This window comes from Dermacentor andersoni, chromosome 1, assembly GCF_023375885.2.
Source record: "Dermacentor andersoni chromosome 1, qqDerAnde1_hic_scaffold, whole genome shotgun sequence".
Classification (NCBI taxonomy): domain Eukaryota; kingdom Metazoa; phylum Arthropoda; class Arachnida; order Ixodida; family Ixodidae; genus Dermacentor; species Dermacentor andersoni.
The window spans coordinates 156,214,193-156,235,341 of NC_092814.1; the positions used below are offsets into that span (position 1 = coordinate 156,214,193).

General features: G+C 43.3%; 1 protein-coding gene across 2 annotated transcripts in view; it reads left to right on the plus strand.

Moving 5' to 3' along the window:
- LOC126547219 (GMP reductase 2-like) overlaps positions 1-21,149 on the plus strand; it is a 41,756-nt gene that overhangs the window by 13,869 nt on the left and 6,738 nt on the right. For both annotated transcript variants that reach the window (XM_050195115.3, XM_050195117.3), the window contains 3 exons: positions 1,511-1,684; positions 12,106-12,294; positions 19,360-19,562. In XM_050195115.3, coding sequence (XP_050051072.1) covers positions 1,511-1,684; positions 12,106-12,294; positions 19,360-19,562 — 566 coding nt within the window. The remainder of the gene's footprint in view (positions 1-1,510; positions 1,685-12,105; positions 12,295-19,359; positions 19,563-21,149) is intronic.

Below are 21,149 nucleotides of genomic sequence, written 5' to 3' on the forward strand. Positions count from 1 at the left end.
TTGAAGATGAACCAATTTTGCATCTAGTGATGCCCCATATTGACTGCAAACTTGAATGTATCCTCAGCAGTGTTTTCACCTCCATGTGTTTAGGTACAATAGCTATTTATTTCCTACATGGCCCTTCTAGCAGAAAAATGGAATTTCATGCATGTTAGTATTGAAGTGCTTTGCTTTTTCTTTTAAGTCCGCCACCAAGGTAATCATATTGCACTCTGCAGCCATGACCATGTGGTTGAATGTCTGTCTTGGCTTTGGGAGGTTGTGTGTTCAAAACCATGCTGGTTACCTACTGCTTATCCAAATGGCATGGGTGTCCCCTGGCCCAGCACTCGGCTGTTTTGAGGGATGAACTAACCTGGTGAAGGAGCCCGCACTGTGTAAATCCCATTGAACCCTGCGGGCACAACAAAGCCCTGAAAAAAAGGGACATAGGCTCCTTCCCCAGTAGAACTCGCCCCTGAAGAAAACTGAGTGTTGGGCCAGGGGATGCCTCCGCCCATTTGGATAACTGGCGGGTAACCAGCGGCAGCATGGTTTTGAACCCACATCCTCCCGCAGCAGAGGCTGACACTAGGCTATGAGGCCACGACTGCAGTCCAAAGAATGTGCATTAAAGTCTTGAATATTGAAGCTTCCTTGTCGTGTGCCTTGACATTCAAAATAAAGTTTATACTATGCTTGATCATTAAATTATGTTTTTGTAACTGCAAATACATCATCAGTGTGCTTAAGAGGGCATAGAAGTTAGAGAGTATAAGCTGCGACATTGCCTTGAATTTCTTGCAGGCGCTTTTTGTGGCCTAGATTTTGGCAGTGTCTAGTAGATGCTGCTGCAATACCTTAATAATACCAAATATCACCACTTTGGTGATGAAAGCGATGTAATTTTTAATGCCATACATATGAAGATGAAGTGATGGTTCTGAACTTGGGCAGAGAATGTGGGTGCCTTGTGTTTTAGTGTGTGTTTGTGCCAGCTCTTATTAGTTCTAAAGGCATGCTGCCCTACAGTCCAGCAGTGAATATGTTGCCAGTCAATGAGCTTATTGTGAAAGGTCTGTAGAGGCATATGAGAGCATTGAAGCAAGAAAATAGCAGCAAGGTTGTATGCTTGTTGGCGATTTCGGATAACAGTGTTGCTGGTACTATGTGCTTAATATTTGTATTTGTCGTCACCCATTGACTAAAAAGAAGGCCACCTTGCACAGAATTTTTCAATATAAGTCTGAACAGTTTGTCTCTAAAGAGTGGTTTCAGCCAATCTCACTGCACTCCTCATAGATAGTCCCGGCAGGGGTGGGAAGGTGAATATGGCCCCAGAAGCTGGCTCACGTGTATGAGGGGGGTGCGTGAACTTTGTGAATCTTTAGCAGTACTTTTTTCTTCCAAATGTACTGTTGCCTTCACATGTGCACTATAAGTTAAACTATGACCGTACAGAATGCTATGCCAATCTTGTATGCCGTTGCCTACTTTCTAATCACTGCATCATAATTTTTATATCCAGAATATTGCTGTCAGCTCTGGATCTGGTGAAGCTGACTATGAAAAGATGAAGGCCATTCTGAGAGAGATCCCTGCATTGCGCTACATTTGTCTTGATGTTGCAAATGGTTACTCAGAGGCATTTGTACAATTTGTGCGATCGGTCAGGGCAGACTTTCCAACTCACACAATTATGGTAAGTCTTTTTCCACTAAATTTCTCTAAGTACACCTGGGGCAAAGATTAATATTTGTTCTGTTGACTTTTGTTACCTGCCATTATGTGTATAATTGCTTGTCATTTGCCTCTAAGATACTGTGGTTCATTGTGCAGGCATAGCCTCTGAGATTTGCGTGCGCCGGCTGGTTTTGCTTTGGCTGTCCCATTCGCTGCTCTCCCCAGCAAAAAAGTGTAATGCGACGTGCGCGCCTGGCAACCCCGAGAGGGTGCTGTTATCCGGGGTGTACGGCGCCTGCGTAGGCCATGGTAGAAGCAGGACCGCGTGGGATCTCAGCTAGTGCGTCGGCTCTTTTTTTGTTTGCCTTTTGTGGAGCATCTTCTCAGCCAAAAGAAAGGAGCAGTGCCCAGATCTTCTAAATGCATTTATTTTAGCCTACTGTACTTACTCGAATCTAACAGGAACTTTTTCCAATAAAACGGGTCCAAAATTTGTGGCCGCATTAAAATCGAGTACAACACTAAATCTGCGTTACCATATCGCTATCGGCATTTCAAGATAGCCACCTCGTACGTGCTTCGAGCCTAGCTGCTGTAGTTTTCTCCATGTGCTGTAGTTCCTGTGTGCTTAGGCAATGCTTCCTTTGGCTTAGGTTAGTGCACCGTCCGTCTTCCCGTTTTCTGCGTTTGCTCTATCAGCATGGTAGTGCCGACTGTAAAGACATGCTGAGTTCATCACGATGACGCAATTAAAAGGAAAGCGATCACGTGATTGGAGACTGATGGAAATCGGGCCACATCATGGGCGTTCGGAGTTCCTGAAACTTGAGTGCGGGTCTGGCACAAACAGGAGAGGCGTTCTTCACCGGCGGCCTCTGTCTTGAAAACGATCTGCGTCGGAGACAAGAGTCTATGTATCTAAGCGCGTTGCGCTGTATTCTCGCTCCTGCTGCCGCACTTCCTCATTCCAGCATTTAAAAGAGTTCCCACAGTCACTGAGTGAGACGTGTTCAGGCTTGTGTGCGCGTGACACCATGCTTGTTAATTGTAAGCGAATGTTTAAAAGTTTATACGGCCGATAAAACTACTATCCTTACTTTTCGTATAGCTGTCTACTAATGTGCTATCGTAATTGATGCTACGCCTATCGCGCGAAACTACAACTTTTTTAATTTATCGCAACTTTAGAGCATTGGGAGTAAATCTTTGTTTTTTCCAAATAAGAGAAAGTTGTATTTCTGCATGAAAGAATGAGGTGCGCGGTATGGTAAAGGACTTCTCTTCCTTTAGGTCGCAGCAAACGGGTGTGCGTTACAACCTAGGGTGATCTTTCTTTTCTTTTTTTTTTCACGAAAAACTGGTGCACGTTATGATCGAGGGCACGTAAGAATAGAGTAAATATGGTAATTTACAAAGGAAAACGCAGCAACTGCTCAGTTTTCCGAAATTAGATCATTGTGAGGATATACCTTTTTGTCTGTGTTAGTGTTACATTATGTTATTTGTGTGCACTTCTTTGCAGTGTAAAATATCCTGATGTGGGAAGTAATAGGGGTGTTCTGGCATTCTCCTTTGCTCAAGAGATATCTAGGTGGAAATTGGGCTAATTGTGGTTGCTGATGCATTCAGTGGTCCTCATCCCATGAAACATTGCCTCATTATTTGATCGCACACAGGTATTGATGAGGTACAGACAAAGCCAAGCAGTGCTGCTTTCTGTGTTATAAGAAGCCCGTTTGAATGCTAAAGCCATTGGGGGTTGTCAGCTGTCACCCCCGTAGGTCGTTGTGCAATGAAGGCTGGATGGCAGATCTGAAAGATTTTAAAGCATTCTGACTCCTGACACCCGCTTGTGGCTTATGTTCTCCTATTTAATATTTGCATTATTAATCCGCCGTGCTTGCTCAGTGGCTATGGTGTTGGGCTGCTGAGCACGAGGTCGCGGGATCGAATCCCGGCCACAGCATCCACATTTCGATGGGGGCGAAATGTGAAAACACCTGTGTACTTAGATTTAGGTGCATGTTAAGGAACCTCAGGTGGTCGAAATTTCTGGAGTCCCCCACCACGACGTGCCTCATAATCAGAAAGTGGTTTTGGCACATAAAACCCTATAATTTAATTTAATATTTGCATTATTATCAATGCCTACAGAAGTCATTACTGTCCTTTGAATCCTGTTTTCAGAAGCTTAGCAAAACCAAATAGTATCTGCTGTCAGGCTAGTTGGTGTGGGAATGAGCCCATTCGTTAGAATTCCAATTGCCATCAGAAAAAATTGCATAGGGAAACTGGTCGCACCAGCCAGCTGGTTCGATGCCATCTCGAGATAAGAATTCTGGAGAAGATGCCTTATGCTCATTTGGATTTATTGTCACTGCGACCTTGTGAACGAAAGTGCTGAGCTCAAAGGGGAATGGAAAGTGGGTGTGGCATAGGTCAGAAAACTCAATGAGTCCACTCACTCAGACTCACTCAAACTTACACTGACCCGCGAATGTGAGGCTGGCTGAGTAGAATTATGGTGAATCTGAGTCTGGGTGAGCCTTAAGCAAAAAATAATGTTCTGATTATTTTCTGACTATATGGTGAATTGGAAAGTAGGCATTGCTAAAATTGTTGCGGTGGCGGCAACGTCAAAACTTTATCCAAGTGGCACGTACCATAGTCCAAACAACTGTGTTGAAAGAAAAGGACCCATCATGGAACGGCGCCACTGCCGCATTATTGGCAGCGCCATGCTCGCATGTATATGCTGAACTTCCCCATTCTTTCACACACGCGCACATGCACACACATACGAGCTTTACGTGCATGCCTGTCGCTCTAGTCCGGAGCCGTCACAGTGGCGACGATGCTCAGTCTAACTGTACAGCCGCTTGCTCCGCCCTCTCTGCCCAGTGCCTTTTTCCTTGCTCCTGCAATTGTGTGTCCACATTTCGCGCCTTCGTGGCACGTGCAGAGAGTTTGGAAAGGAGACGTGGAAAGCCTCACAGGCGAGTGCCAAGCATTTTGTGCAATGCGATCATAGCTTTCACTTTCTCCGCCGGCATTCACGAAGGCGAGGTGAGGAGGGTCAGGTGTCACCAGACCTGGCAGCACTGGCGACATCGCCAGAAGTGAGCATGTTCGATGCTGAGTGTAGAGTTTGGTCAGCTCAGTGAGCGTCAGCGCATGCTCGACCTTCTTTCTTTGTAACATGCGCATGCTTCTTGAACTAAGCATTTGCGCTGTTGCCTTGTTCAAGTGCGTTCAGCATAACTGAGAGGAAATGTCCATGTCACTATCTGGAATGTTCATATAATCACTATCGCAATACAAAGTTCTGGATGTACAGGAAAAAAAAAACAGTATGACTACGAGGCGCGCCGTAGCACGGAGCTTCGAAATAATTTTGACCACTCGGGATTCTCTCACGTGCACATCAACCTAAGTACACTGACGATTGCGGCAGTTTTCTGTGGGCAAGTCGTGCTATGTCTTGCTTTATGCCATATCATGACGGCAAAATGCACAAATGAAAGCAAACGCCGGTACCAGCTGGCGAAACTGCTTTGAAACTGGCTCACAAAATTATAAACATATCTATATAACCCCCAAATTTCGAAGTATAATGCTATTCCAGCACATGATGATCTTTTGCAAAGACATTCCACTCTACGTACTCACTTGAATGTAGCGAGTGTATAGACAGTTTTAGTTTAGCGTAAGCTATACCATTGCACACGCTGTAATATAGCGGGTTGTCACTGCGCATGTGCAGAACACTAAACGACCCATAGTATATAGTGTACGCATGCTATTTCTCAGATTTAGCTTTACCATCTTTGCGTAGTTTACGTAGTGTACGTGAAACATGGCGGCGGGTCCAGCTGCCTGCTTTGAATTTAATTTGACGTTGCTTTTGTAAAATTAACTTCTTTCGTAACAAATGACTGCGTAAATGGCTTTCGCTTAGTCTCGGGCCACTTCGACAACAGAGTATTGTGGATAACCTTGTGGAATTTTCGAGATCGCTTCTCGTTTCGAACGAGTGGAAGCCTAACTAGAGAAACATTTGAAATACCTGTCGGTGAAGTCGGGAGATAGCCACGACGACGGCATATGTCTTATGAGATAGGAAGATATTGAAGGCGAACTAAAACTGTAATAAACATGCGCTGATTAGCGTACACTGTACTATAGTGTATAGCATATGCTATACTATAACTGTCTTATGTCTGCAGAAAAAATTAAGCATTTGGGAAAATAGGCTTCCTGCATGCACTTTGACCCTCATACACCTTGAGCCATCAGATCCAAATCAGTAAAAAAGTCATGTAGCACCTCAAAAAAGTTCTTTTCTCGCCTCATGTAAGTCGCGGTAACAATACCAGAGTGCTTGAAAGCCTCCCCGACGCCTCAGTTGCGAGCGCCATGGCATGGAGCCTCGAGGAGCCAGCCAATTTCACCTCTGAAATTACGCTCTCTCCATGCGATGGGGATGGCCGGAGGAAAACCAGCCGGCGTGCACAAATCTTGAAGGCCATGGCACAGGAGAGCTGTCATGTGTGGATCAGGCAACGCATTTGTGTCCTGGTGAAGCTAGAGGCGTTGTGTACATGTACAAATTTTGTTGAGTTGTACAAAGGCCATACAATCTCACTTTAGGCAGGTTGCTAACCTTTTTTTTTTTTTTCATTATTCGGCAGTTTCACTGGAGTAGCTTCTTAGTTTTCAATAACTTGGGAAGTTGCAGATCCCAGGAACTTGTTAGGGTGAACTACAGTCAAGCCTCAATATAATGAAATAGCTTGTAACTAATAGATTTATCAGAGTAATGTTAATTCCTTTTGAAATTTCTGTATAAATGCATGCACGCATTTAAAATATAATTTTATAGAAGCAAAATTGTGCTAGAAATAAATGTAGCAAACTATTTTTACCAAATATTTACTGATCATCTATCGCATGTCGACTTGGCAATATGCCAAACCGGCTGCACTGTCAACTCTAGCCACATTTTTTTGCACTATGCATATGTAAAGCATACGAAAGCCCTACTCTGCAGTGACTACCAGGTATCACCCTCGTCTCTTTGTCAGAATAGCATGTCACAATAGCATGCATGCCAACTCTCCTGAATTTTCTGTAAGGTTTTACAAGTTTGGTCTCGTTTTACCATTCTACAACTGTTGTGTCAAGTTTTCGAAAAAAAAAAAAAATTGTTCATGACAGTTTCACACATTGGTCTCCAAACCTTCCATTGGAAGTCTTCTGATGGCAAAAAAACACCAGAGTACAGTGTACTAGAATAGGGGCAGTGTGTTCAGAAAGCGCTCGCCGCTGAGGCGCTTCATGTAGATAGCACGAGATGGCGCTGTAGGAACATGGGCTGTACGGATCGTACGGCGCAGCGCCAGCGCTGCATGTTGATATTTTGATAATCATTTTCTGTCGCAGTCAAATAAAGATGGTACAAATGCTCGGCGGATGTATAGATGCATCCCCGAAACTCACTTCACAAAATAGATAAGTTATATGTGCATTCCTAGCGCATCTCAACGCCCATTAGACGGATTTATTAACCTGACAGCAAAGGTTTTGCAGAGACCGAAGTAGTGTCGTAAAGCCGTTAAACTTGTTTTGAGCCACGCTGCCACGTAACCAGAAATTATTCGAACGGAAAACTCGGCTGGAAATAATGCCGTAGTAAAGGACATCGAATTGATTATAACCAACTCCGATTCCAGGTGCACAAATTTTCTTTTGTGGTTCGCATTCATAAAAAAGCGACCGCAGCATCCGCGACCCAACGTCAAGCGCTTAGTTCCTCAGCCGCTCCTGTAGAAGGCAAAACAACATGTTCGTACATAACCCAAAGCCAAAGAGCTTCCCTGCTTGGCATTTACCTTCTTTCGCGATAAACATTTGTCCCCCGTTCTTTCATTCTGTTTCGCGAACACCCCGCAACTACATTTGCACAGTTTATTCGTGAATTTTGTTATTTACATCATGAAGTGCACCCGAACGTCAGGCTCATGTGCGAGTATCAGACACACCGACATCCTACATTTCTATGAAAGGAATCGAACAGGTAGGAAAGGCGCCAAGTAAAAGGGATCTCCGCAAAACTACACACAGTATGCCAAAACACACACACACACACAAAAACAGTGCGAGTACATTCCATCCCAAACAATGGAGACCTACAGCGGAATTAATATACGCAAATGAATTCCTTAATTCATTTCTTAATTATATTCACAAAATTAGCTTTTTGAATGCACCAGAAAAAGTTTTGAATTCAGATAAAAACCAGAAGGGTCAGCATACATATGTTGCACCAGCGAACTTTAAAGTGCAATTTCTTTTTTCATCGTGCTTCTATTCACTGATTAAGACCTTTACCATAAAAGTGCAGCCTTGTTAGGACATAAAAACGCAGAACTGCTGATGTGAAATCATCAGCATGTAATTTGAAGCCTGTGGCATAGCAAATTAAATTTAAAGCTTTCACTAGAATCATGACGTCAAGTATGCTGTCGCTGCAAAGCTCCTCTTTGCTGAAGAAGGTTGTAAATATATTCCCTCAAGTTTCTATAGTGCTTCGAAAAGCAACTTGGAGGAATACAGCTATCCTCCCCTGTCACAAATTTGTGAATTTTGAGACTCTGCTCCTGACACTAGAGTTCTGCAAAAGAAGAGAGCGGCAGTCCTCACATTTGTTGCGAGTAAAAAATTTCTGCTGGACATACCCTGCCATATATAATGGATGAGGCGGTCATCGCTCCTTTTCTCCACATAAGCCCGGTGCTCTGCCGGAGTACTGTTTAGCCCTACTCTACTAGCGTTAGATTTCCAGCTTCAACTAAACTCGTCAAGTTACGCAACGTCCCCTTCCTTGTCAGAATTATCAGGTGAGTGAAGTAGCGATACGAAATCTTTACTGACCTCTGTGTTCCCTGTTTGCATTGCCTTCGCCAAGGTATAAAAAGGCAATTCACAGCAATCAAAAATTGAGACGGCGTTGGGTGATCGTTGTATCCGCACGACTACCTCACAAGAAGTTTTACAACTTATATTGGCTTAGTCTAGATGTCAATAGGTATTTAAAACCCTCTCCTTCCAAGTATTCTAACAGAGCCAAAGTGCTACACAATATCACACGGAGCCCATCTGCCGTCGACTGGCTCAAGAAGCCTCAAAGTCCTTTTGCATTGGAAAGCATATTTAGCGCCAGAGAACAAGGACAGAATGGAGGCGACATTACAATGCGCTAACTTCAACAACTTGATTTTCAGGAAACACCCACCTATTTAATCCATGCACAGATAAATAGACGGGTGTTTCCTGAAAATCAAGTTGTTGACGTTAGCGCATTGTGGTGTCGTCTTTCTTCTGTCCTTGTTCGTTGGCGCTAAATATACTTTCCACGTCAGTTTACCAACACGCCCAACAAATGGCAATCCTTTTGCATGTGACTCCCAAGGAGACAGAAACTCGAGCAATTCCTTCAGAGCAAGCACCTTCAGAGTCCTTCAGAGGAACTGGGCCCAACACATGGAGAACGCATCCGTACAGCCCGTGCGACTGCAGCGCCGCCGCATACATCCAGGACCTGTCTACGCTCCCGGCTTCAAAGCAGTGCGTGGCGCGCTCCGCCGTCTGAACACACTGCCCCTATTCTAGTACACTGTAACCAGAGGGCTACTTGCTTTGAATGTGTTTATACGGAAAAGTTCCTAAGCAGGTGAAATTGGCAGCATTAATGTCTTTGAGAAAATGACTGTGACCTAAGAAACAATGTGTTGCTTTTTAGTCTTTGCTGTTCCAAGTTTTCTGCTGCTTGTGTACTGTGGCTAAAAGTAAATTATTATTAATAAAGTGTGAATAATAAAGTTTACAAGTTGAAAGGTTTGAAATGTACTTGCACTTCCGAGTGGTTACCTAATTTTTTGGGGTGTCTTGTCAGTATTGCTGCCAGAAATTGCGACTTCTGTTTGGTGTGCACCAGCAAGCATGTTTGTAGACCCCCATGAAACCCTTGAAAACCATTGAATTTGGAAAAACATTTTCTAAGGCCCTTAAAACTTCTTGAAAATAAATGCACTCCTTGGTTTCGTTGAAAACGAGTTGGGAGTGACTTCTGACAATCTAAAGTAACAAACTCCGCATTGGCTCCACGATGTGGACACTCTGTAGGGAAAAGATCCTATATACTCTCTTGTGAGAGTTCTGCTAAGTGATTGTAGTCTTGAATGTCTACAGCCACTGATGACAGGCTTGTTCAAATTGCCACTGCCATCGTGGGGCTATAGACGCAGCCAGATCAAGCGACCAAACCTTATCACCATTTTTGATGTTTTGCTACTTTGTTGACATTGCAGCCATCACGGCTGTGTTTTTGAGGCCTGGGCTCTAGAAATGCCTGGAAGAAAGTAAGTTTTAGCCATTTGGCTCTAATGTGATGAGTATCTTTCAGTGAAGCCGGACACTATTAATCCTCATTGAGTGAAGTGTGGTGTGCCACAAGATGATTGACATCTTTAGAGTGGGAAAGTGAACTTTGAAAAACCATCTGAAGAGCTTGAAGCGTTCATATGATTCAGTGGCTGTTATGTAAAGAATTGCAGCTAAGATCTGAATATTTTTAATTTATGTGTATGTCTGAAGTTAGTTTCAACCTCCTTGAATTTTGGTCTTCAGCATCCTAGAAATCCTTTAATTGTCCTTGAATTTTGCGTCAAATGCTCCGTACGAACCGTGACCAAGCCCCTTCTGGCATTTCTGATATAGTTGACATGGGCAAACATGTATGCCTCTGCACATCACCATGTGTTGCCCCTTTGACGTCTGCCTCTGGTGGGCGCAGTAAGCACATAGTCACGGGTTGATGTGGGACTGTGATTCGCCTTGCACATGGCAAGGTTTGATTGGATATATCGACCTGTGGTGAAGAATTCAGCAACTCCCATCACTGAGGTCTGCTTGCTTTGCAATCAAACATGTCTCAGTGTCCCGGATAAAGCAGGTCAAATATGTACACCCATGAGCAAAAGTATATGGACCACGGGAGCACATGCCAAACTGCATAGATGTTGCACCCTCCGGTGCTGCACCTGCAGTTGATAGTGCCACTCGAGCACTGGTGCACATGTGCATCTCATCATATCTGACAGCACGTCATGTTGCTTCCCTTGATGATGTATGTTCCTTGCTGACTAAATGTTCATCGAGCAGCTGCCTGTGCCGCTTCCTCTGCTCCGTCATACCTCCACTTCCATTTCATTGATTGGGTGCAGCAAAGCTAGCTCGCGCGTCCGCCGTGCATTGCAGTTTCTTCGGTTTTTGTGCAGCCTATAGCCTGCTCTCGTGCATTTTGATGACTCAGCCTGAATGCCTTGCTTCTTACTGCAACATTATGTTATTGAAAGCTCTTCCAATATTTGCTGCTGCTTCTTCCATAGAATAAAATGTCGATAAACTGTTGCACTATTTTTGCTCAATAAAGAACACTGATTGGAAAACCATGCTTCAATAAGCAGCAGCTAATATTGTAGACAGTAAGAAGCGAGATATTCAGCTCAAGTCACCAGAAGGTGGTAGAGTAGGCAGTAGGCCACACAATAACCAATGAAATGAGATGTGTGACGGATTTGCAAGCCAGCTTCGTCGCAGTCACTCATTGAAACAGTGGTGAAAATGTGACGGAGCAGTGGAAGTGGCGCAGGCGGCTGCCTGTAAAACGTTTAGACGATGAGTAGCATACCTCGTTAAGAACGGCAATATGACGTGCCGGCAGGTATGATGGGACGCACATGTACCATGCCAGAAGATGGCGGGTTCATGCAGTTTGGTTGGCACGCGCTCCCGTAGTCCATATGCTATTGCTCAAGGGTGTACTTACTACTGGCTTTAGGTAGAGCTGCCTCTTTCAAGCCTGTCACTGTTCTCACAATCGCGGTTCATTTGGTGTGCAATATCGTTGACCTTGGCACAGTTTTTGCTCCTTGTGGAAGCATGTGCTGTAACTTTAAGTGGTGGTAAGGGAAAGCAGCACCATCTTATTATAAGCTTCAAAAACTCTTTAAAGGGCCTGTAGAGCTTTTTGAGCATGTTATAGTTTAAACTCAATGATTTAACTGTAATCTCACATTCATTACACACACATTATTCTACTTCATGGTTTGATTGCATGACAATAAAGTGACTTTTTGTGCATTACCTTTGACTTAATTAGGGGGGGAAGAAACTATGAAATAGGCATCATCAGAGTTATCAGCATTTTGCAGAGCTTGCCAGACTTCCTTTTACATAAACAGAAGTTAGGAGAGAGAGTTCTTACTTGTGTGTGGGTTTTCTTTTTTTTTTCTTTCTTGTTCAAGGTTCCTGTTGTAGATGTTTATCACCTAGTTTCATTTTGACAGAGTTTTGTGATTTTAGACACCTTTCTTTCAGGCCGGTAATGTTGTCACTGGGGAAATGGTTGAGGAGCTTCTTCTTTCCGGAGCAGATATAATTAAAGTTGGCATTGGACCAGGCTCTGTCTGCACCACTCGCAAGAAGACTGGCGTAGGCTACCCACAACTCAGTGCAGTCATTGAATGTTCTGACGCAGCTCATGGCCTTGATGGCCACATAATTTCGGTGGGTGAAGTTTGCTGCTTTGTTTGAAAAATGATTTGCTCTTGCAGACAGTGTCATTACTTATAAAAAAATGCCGAAATTTAAGATCTTTATATGAAACTGCTCTATCTATACTGAATGTTATTTAACGCACAAATGTGTGATATAGAAAATGTAATGGCAAGGGGCCAAACATTTTTATTTGCTAGTTAGGCTTAGTATTCTACAGCTGCAAGTGCGTACAACCCATTGATGTAGGTGGCAAAGGCTAGATGCTTGGACTGCCGTAAAATGTCAGCCATCCAAACACTGAAGGATAACATGGTGCACATGCAGGAGGTGGCTGAATGCATTGCAAATGTGAAATGCAAATGCAGATTTTGCCCTTCATGTATAGTGCATGCATTGGATTGTATGTCTCTACCACCCCTGCCCTTTTTCTGATTACTGAGATGTCTGTGTGTGATTTTCCAAATATATTCTCCAACAAGAGAGGTTTGCTGTCTTTAAAGACATTCATTGACAAAGCCCTTTCACCTTGTTCTCTCTAGCAGCTTCACATCAACTGCTTCTGGACATTTGGCTGAGAAATCTTGTATCCAGTAATTGAAATCAGTGCTGGTAGCATCACAAAGTATATTGGCCACTGCTATTGAGGCACCTTGATATGTGCGAGGATGTCACCCTTTTTATACTTGCCTCGTTGGTACTAGTCACTTGCTTCAATTGTGTGTCCTAGTAAACACCATCTTGTGGTAATGCTTTCAGCTATTTCCTGCTCATATTTTTTATACATTCATTAGATTCTTCAGTGATACGTTTAGGTTCGTAAAAGTATATTGCTTATACATCTGTCTCATATTCAAGAATGTGCTATTCTTTTTCATAAGGAGTGTTTGAATAGTAAAATTTTCTAATTGAATTGAATACAAATGTTGGAGAAAAACAACAGTAAAATTCTGAATACTTCCTGATTTCTATAGAAAGTAGAATATAAAGTTTTCAAGGAGGTAATTCGGTGGAAAAAAAAAAGTAATTTGCGTTATTTGACACATACGTGTAATGTTCACTACTGGACGTCTGTTCAGTTTACAAGATTGTAAATGATAAGGAGCTGCTTTCGGTTGTCTGGTGTGCTATAACAGACAGTAATAAAACAAGGGAACAGTGTGTCACCAGATACACTTAGGTGCTGTGTTTGTTGAAGGAGCTAAGTGTAGTATACTACAGAACCACACATCATTTTAACGGGATGCAAACATGGTGAGACTAACCAAATAATACATTGTTTTGTCTAATTAGGCAACAGATGTGTAGTCTGTATAAAAGCAAGGAATTCTTGTTTGACTGAAAATTATTGACCAAAAGTTAAGTTTCGCATGCATTCGCTCAAGAACTGTTTCTGTGCATCAACTACGGCTCTCTTGCTGCAGAACCATTTGGAGCAGTCCTTAGTTGCATCGGTCTTTCTGCCAGTAGACTACAATAAGTGTTGTCATACTTTTATTTGAACAGAAACAAATATTCAACAAATGCTAATGGTGAATTCTTGAATCGAATAGCAAAGAATATTCTGTTCATATTCAAAAGCTTGATTATTTGCACATGCATATTTTTGATACAAATACTCACAGATTGTGTTGATGCATATATGTGTAGCTCTAATCCTGTGTGCTTTGTGTTCTTAGCACCAATTCTTTAATGCTGTCAATGTGTTCCACCATTCCAGAAAATTGGAAATATACATGCGTTACAAATATAGTGCAAGCCGTAAGCTTTTCACTCACTTTCATTTTTTGTGTAGCAATCGGTCGGGGCTCTAAACCAAGCGGATTTTAACACAGTTGCACCACATGCAGTCGAAAGGAAAGCATTTGCATAAGTGACAAGACATTAAAATTCGTCACCAGGCTCTCACGATGCGGAGACATGCCTAGCCTCCAAAGGAACTCGTGTAAAGGTGTGGCAGTGCATTGGGGCCCTTTATTGCAGCATTGCATTTTTGTTGGTTTGGGATGGTGACTTCTCGCAGCAAAACCAAAGGTGTTCCTCGATGCCAGCTTGTGTGGAGCTACTTGCAACCATTGGCATATGCCAATGGTTGCATTAGTTCACGTAGTGGCAAGGCAGTGTTAGATAGGCGATGAGTTAAGAGAGTTTGCCATTCAGGTTGGGTAGAAAACATGGGTGGAACGTGAAATTTCCAGCCATTTATAGGCGCCTACAAATTTAGAATTTTGCATTATAATATAGGTGCACCTTTTTAAAGGGGCCCTGAAACGCTTTTTATCTAGGTTGAGAGATGCATTTGTTAAAATAGACTATTTCTGAAATACTTTGCAGCAAAAACTACTTCAGTGCACTCAGCAGAAGAAGATTTCTTGGCAATTAAAGGTCTCCTTTGATCTCTTTTGCAGTGCTCCCTCACTATTGCAACTTAGGCAGCACCCGCCGTGGTTGCTCAGTGGCTATGGTGTTGGGCTGCTGAGCACGAGGTCGCGGGATCGAATCCCGGCCACGGCGGCCGCATTTCGATGGGGGCGAAATGCGAAAACACCCGTGTACTTCGATTTAGGTGCACGTTAAAGAACCCCAGGTGGTCAAAATTTCCGGAGTCCTCCACTACGGCGTGCCTCATAATCAGAAAGTGGTTTTGGCACGTAAAACCCCATAATTTTTTTTCAACTTAGGCAGCTTGCAGAATATGCATAATTAGCCCACACCTTGACTAATGCGCGCCTCCAAAACAGCTTCACAGTGACTTCACGGGCAGGCCACTTGGGCAGAAGAGAGACGCGCCCTCTTATAGGAATGCCGAATTTGTCAATGTCTTGGTACCTCGTTGACTCTGTGGAATGTCTTTTGACTTCGATACCACAATGACCGTGGCCTCCGCTCTTTGGCTAATACGCCAAATGTTACAGTGCCAATACGTCAGCAGCGCCCACACCGGGTAAGCAATGGATGCTACGCTGCAGACTTGCGTTGAAAGGATTCCTAATGTAACGAACTTCGACCAAAATGGCAACACATTTCGAAGGTGTGCAACGCGACAAGCAGATGACCTTTCCAGCCGGATGTTGGCGCTTGGGCCTGCTCACCACGCGCCTGGAGCTGCTTCACCCACAGAGACCACTTGGAGCACGAGGTTGTCTTCAGCGAGCTGTAGTGAGTTGGCTTGTCGCAGTGCCGCGTGGCAGCCAAGGTATCTACACTATGCCGCAGATGCAGCTACATGCAACTGTAGAATGTTTGCTATGTGCACGACAGGGCTGGAGTGCGCGCTCAAGCTCATGTGCTCCAGTCAGTCTGGCCATGCTACGTGATGTGGACCGGCTTAGTCCTGCACCAGCTTGACAGGTGGACAGTAGCCACGTCCAAATTGCGCATTTTGAAGCGCTGTCAATTGCTCTATATGAAGTGATGTCTGCAAAGCCGTCTAGCCAGGAGCAAGTGTGTGTTTACAAGCATACATGTCGTCTGATCGTAAGTTACACGTGGTTTGGGGCTAGTTGAGTGTTAAAAACTAATAGAAATTAGCGAGGCATTGAGAAGCAGTGTGGCCAAATTTTCATTCCTGCACAGGGGTGGCCATGGCCGACCATAAGCAGACAATAGTTGGCTTCTTACAGAAGTACATAATTCTTCTCAAAATTTGAAATGCAGATTTTTGCTTACTTCAGCCTTTAGTAAACTACATCAATAAATATATAAAGTAACAGTAGGAAGAAGATCACTGGTCCAAACAGCCTTCTTGAGCTATCATCAGCTATCGGCCAATCACAGCCGTCTATGGGAAACTGCTAAATGATGAAATATGGCAGCTTTGAAACAGGTGAGGAGAAGGCTTTGTTCGAACAAAAGAGAGCGTTTGAGAAAAAGGTGGACTTCGTGCTCCTCTTGTGAGCTCCATGTGCCACGCACGACTGCAAAATTTGACTGAGATGTTCACAGCAGCGCATGCTAAGCTTTGAAACAAGTGCGAAGAAAGCTTTGTTTGAAAAGAAAGCGTTTGAGAGAAAGGTGACTTCGCTCTCCTCTTATGAGCTCCATGTGCCACGTGCGACTGCAAAATTTGCCTGAGATGTTCACAGCAGCGCATGCTAAGCTTTGAAACAAGTGAGAAGAAAGCTTTGTTTGAAAAGAAAGCGTTTCAGAAAAAGGTGGCTTTGCGCTCCTCTTGTGAGCTCCATGTGCCACGTGCGACTGCAAAATTTGCCTGAGATGTTCACAGCAGCGCATGCTAAGCTTTGAAACAAGTGAGAAGAAGGCTTTGTTTGAAAAGAAAGCTTTTGAGAGAAAGGTGACTTCGCACTCCTCTTATGAGCTCCATGCGCCATGCATGACTGCAAAATTTGGCTGAGATGTTCACAGCAGTGCGTCCTATCCGCAGACTGTTTTTTTCACCAAGTCCGAGGGGTGGTTCAGGATCCCTTTAAGTTTAGTTCTCGGTAAACTGAAGTCATGCTTCTTCTCAACTGGGATTGTGTTCACTTGCGAAATTGTCATGGTTGTATCTGTGATGCCCATCCTGAAAAATATTTCAAAGCCTAACTTGAAGTACCATTGCCAGTTTTATTCCCATTGTGGATATGCTCTTTTGTAGCGTTAGTACTTAGACGAATATAACTTGAGTCTTAATATGTTACACTTGAGAGCAGAGTACTTGTCTGTTCAGCTGGCTGACAAATGCCTTTTCTTTTTATTACTTCTACTTCCTCTATATGCATAATTGATAATTATGAATTCGTTTTGTTGAAGAGAAACTTTGCCATGTTTATTTTGTAGGTTATTTCATCTTTCATTGATAGGCAAGATGCAGTCAGAAAATCTGGATTTGAATTGGTGCATAGGTTTTTGTGATAGTGATCTTTTTGTAACCTTTCAGAAGCCAGAGTTTAGTAATTGTCGTCTACAACTTTTGTGCCTACTTGCACATGCACTTTCATTGGTCATTTAATCTGGCAGCTCGAACTACCTTCAATATCCAACCAGTCCAGTGGTGCTGGTGGTCTCAGTTCACAGTGAAGCTAATAAACTGCCGAGAAAGATGGCTGCTTTCAATAAAGAAAGCACAGTGTCTCAGCCAAGTTATATTCAGCAAAACATTTTTTGTGGATGTGAGCAGCGACAATCTCCATGCACATCCGCAGATATTTTTTTCCATGAGAAATACTGTGCAAATTCTTGCAGAGAAAAGTAAACAAAGGTGCAAAAGTGAATGGCGTGACAAAGCTAGAAATGTTATTGCAGAGTAAGATTGGGTTCATATAGTTGGCAATATGGATTGTCTTTGCGTCGTGAAACCACTTCGCCAGTCTGTACTCTTTAGTAAAATGAGAATTTACTATTTTAAAATGTGTGAGCAAAATCTTTAAAAAAGTGGTGATTAGAGTATTGTACAAATTCTTGTGGGGTACTGCAGCATATTCATCATAGTTATGCAGTGAAGATTTGTTGGGTATGTACAAAACCAGGCTTGGTCAGTATGTTTCAGAGCAGTAGTGTAGTGTCACTGTTCCACTCCACCACTGCTACCCGATGTAATTGGGTTGTGATTTGGGCATTACCTGCATTAAAAAAAAAGAAAAAAGAAATGGAAAAACACAAATGGTGCACAACAGGCAATATGGTTTAGACAATTCAGTATGTTTGTCCAGAGGAAAATCCACTATGCATTCTGAAATAGTGCTGGGCAGTATCGAAGATGCATGTATCTTAGATACTATCTCGAATACTCTTTGAGCATCTTGTATCTGTATCATATGTCTGGCAAGACGTGTACCAGTATTTTTATTTCTGATACATGAAAGAATGTATCGTGTATCTTAAGATACAAGATACTGGCTATCGCAACATCACCGTGCGAAAATATAAACGTTGGCTGAACTCCGCTTCTCAAGCTGATACTGCTGCCACTAAGCCACCTGAATAAAACTAAAGGCAGCGACATTCTTCTTTCCACCAGAGCTGCCCAGCTATGGCAGGCAATGAGGTTTGCGCATCCCTATTGGTGGAGCAGTCATGTGGTGGCGCTTGCATGGTCCTGACAAAAACAAGCGCACAAATGTCTGCATGCAGCCAACCTTTTGTTTTCTTGAATTTTTCGTATTTAGTTGCTTTGATGCCATGACACTTGCTCGTAGCCACCGTAATCTGCTGTGTACACCAATGTGTGTGACGTCTTTTGCTCAAATTCTGATGCTGCTATAGTGTCGTTGTCGAAGTTTCCCTTTTGCCTCCCAGCAGCAACTCCCATCAGTTACAAAAGCAACAAGCAAAACCTGCTGATAGTGCAGCGTATAAAGAGCTTTCATGTTAAGCAGTTAAAGCAACCCCAATAAACTGTTTCAGAATGAAAAATTATATTTTGAGCAAGAAAGACAAACATTTTGAGATGTTATATCTGTATCTCAAATACTTATTGCCAAAGTGTCTTGTATTGTATTGACATGTGTTTATCTTTATTTTGTGACCGCATTTCACCATCTAAGTAATGTTATCACTCAGTGCAGGTTGTGCCTGCATGTATCGGAAGTTTCTCAAATGTTGTCGATGTTTCTGTCCGCTGGCTGTTGTCACTGAACCTTGTGTAATCTGATTGCTTGTATGTGCGACGCGAATTGTATAAAACTTTCTGGAAGACACACGGGCACCAGCAGTTATTCTGGAAGCTTCAATGACTCTTGTATAAAAGTCAACGCGCTTGCCCCGCAGATCAGATTTCGCTGATCGCCGACTGTGTTTGCCGCTATCGTTGTGCTTTGAGTGTAGCCTGTTTTTGTGGCCACAGGCTCACCCAATAAAAGTTAGTTTCGTCATTCACAGCATTGCTACTGTGTTCTTTACCGTCTCTACTACCTGACAGTATCGTGATATAATCGCAAAGTATCTTTGCCCAGCCCTGCTCTGAAATACATTCTTTTCTAAATCAGCACGTTCGTAAGAATCAATAAATGTAGGCAAATTGATTGCACACCCTGCCTCTTCATACAGCAGGTGCTGATGCTGCATTGTTAGAAGTTTTGAATAACGCTGGTGACACAGAATGCTGCACTTGTAAATTTGGTGCTCTTATGCTTTCAGGATGGGGGCTGCACTTGTCCCGGTGATGTGAGCAAGGCGTTTGGAGCAGGTGCTGACTTCGTCATGCTGGGTGGCATGTTGGCAGGCCATGATGAGTGTGGTGGAGAGGTGATCGAGAAAGATGGCAAGAAGTACAAGATGTTTTATGGCATGAGTTCAGCCACTGCCATGGAAAAATACCACGGAGGTGTTGCTGAATATAGGTACAACCTTAAATGTTCTTTGCTGAACATTTTGTGTGCTTGGAATGCTCAAATTCTTTGTCACCTTAAGGGTTTGGCATATTTCTGAATGATGCTGACGCTCTTTTAGCTTGTAAAAAAAGCTGACATGACATTAACATCATAGGACTGGCCTGAGCTGTAAATGCTGCATTTTACTGTCACTGAGTTCAATCAAGATAAGCACTAGTTGCTAATGGGACTGCTGCACATTGTGTGTGTATATTAAAATATGTAGGCTGACACAGCTGAACAACAGTAATTTGTAGTTAAAAACATTCTGCCTACTAGGCTTTCCTCATGCACCATAGGTGAATGTTACTTTTGAGACTACATAGGCATAATGGGAGGTGCAGGTGAAAAAAGTTCGCTGACGATACGATACTCCTTGATGCAAAATTTTAGTGCAGCTCTATATGTGTTTCCATTTTGTGACATATTGGCTGGCACGTGCAATCTGTCTCATGTGGCATGTTCCAAATGGAGTGAAATGTGGTGCATCTGCCTCTCTAATCGGGAGATTGCGAGAGGCACCGCGTGGGTGATGCACGAGTGCAATTCACAGCAGCCACTGCAGACAGACCTCCGCTCATGCAGCGCTTTGTTTTCCTACAGACGATGTGTGCTATTCTGGCTTCATATCTGGACTGTGGACTGTGGCCACGCAGCCCATCTTGCACGGCACTACGTTTTTCTTCTCACGCTTTCATTCCACCAACGAAGAGAGTGGCCCTTCATTGCAGGGAAGTCGTACCACCAGTGTCAGCGGCAACAACACCCAAGGGAGCGTCACACCGAGCCTTACTCATAGCTGCTCACTATCACCCATTGCAGGAGCAGTGATCCCCATCACACACGCTGGTACTGCGGACTGACTTCAACAGCTGACGTAGAGGCGGTTTTGTGCGACCTTGACTCTCCCTCAAGAGGAAGGGCATGCTGGCTTTTGTTTGAAATTTTAGCTGTTATGTACTTGTTAGCTCGTGATCTACACACCGCGCTTGTCTGTTTATAATACCCCTGACACATGAGCACTCTGAAGCCCTTTAGGTAAAGGGACATCTACCGGAAAGGTGTTCAAGCACAGTGACACATGATGGAGCATCTCCCTTACGGCAAAGTTCCTTTGCTGGAAAGCAGATCGCGCATCTACTTTTCGAGCAGAAATGGCGTACTCTCGCATACAGCGTGCACAACTCGTCAATAGAAGGAAACCTGTCGCAAAACTACGGTGCCCCATAAGTATTTTTTTTTTACCTTGCGAAAATGTTTTAATTCTTAGTGGTAATGCAATTTGTCGAACAGTGAAGTTTTACTCTAGCTATACTCTCAAATGCTCGCATCATGTCACTCGTATTGCAACACAGACATGAAAAAGGATGGCAGAAACTCAAGCAGTACATGGCAGCACCATAATAAGCAGCATGCACAGCAAAACACTGACTGTCCATAGTTGCTAGGCCAATTTCAATTGCTTCTAAGAACGCAAACACATGAAAATTAGCGAATATGCACATTACAAGCCATCAATGGTGGAAAAAAAAGTTTTTAGGTTCTACAATTGCTTAA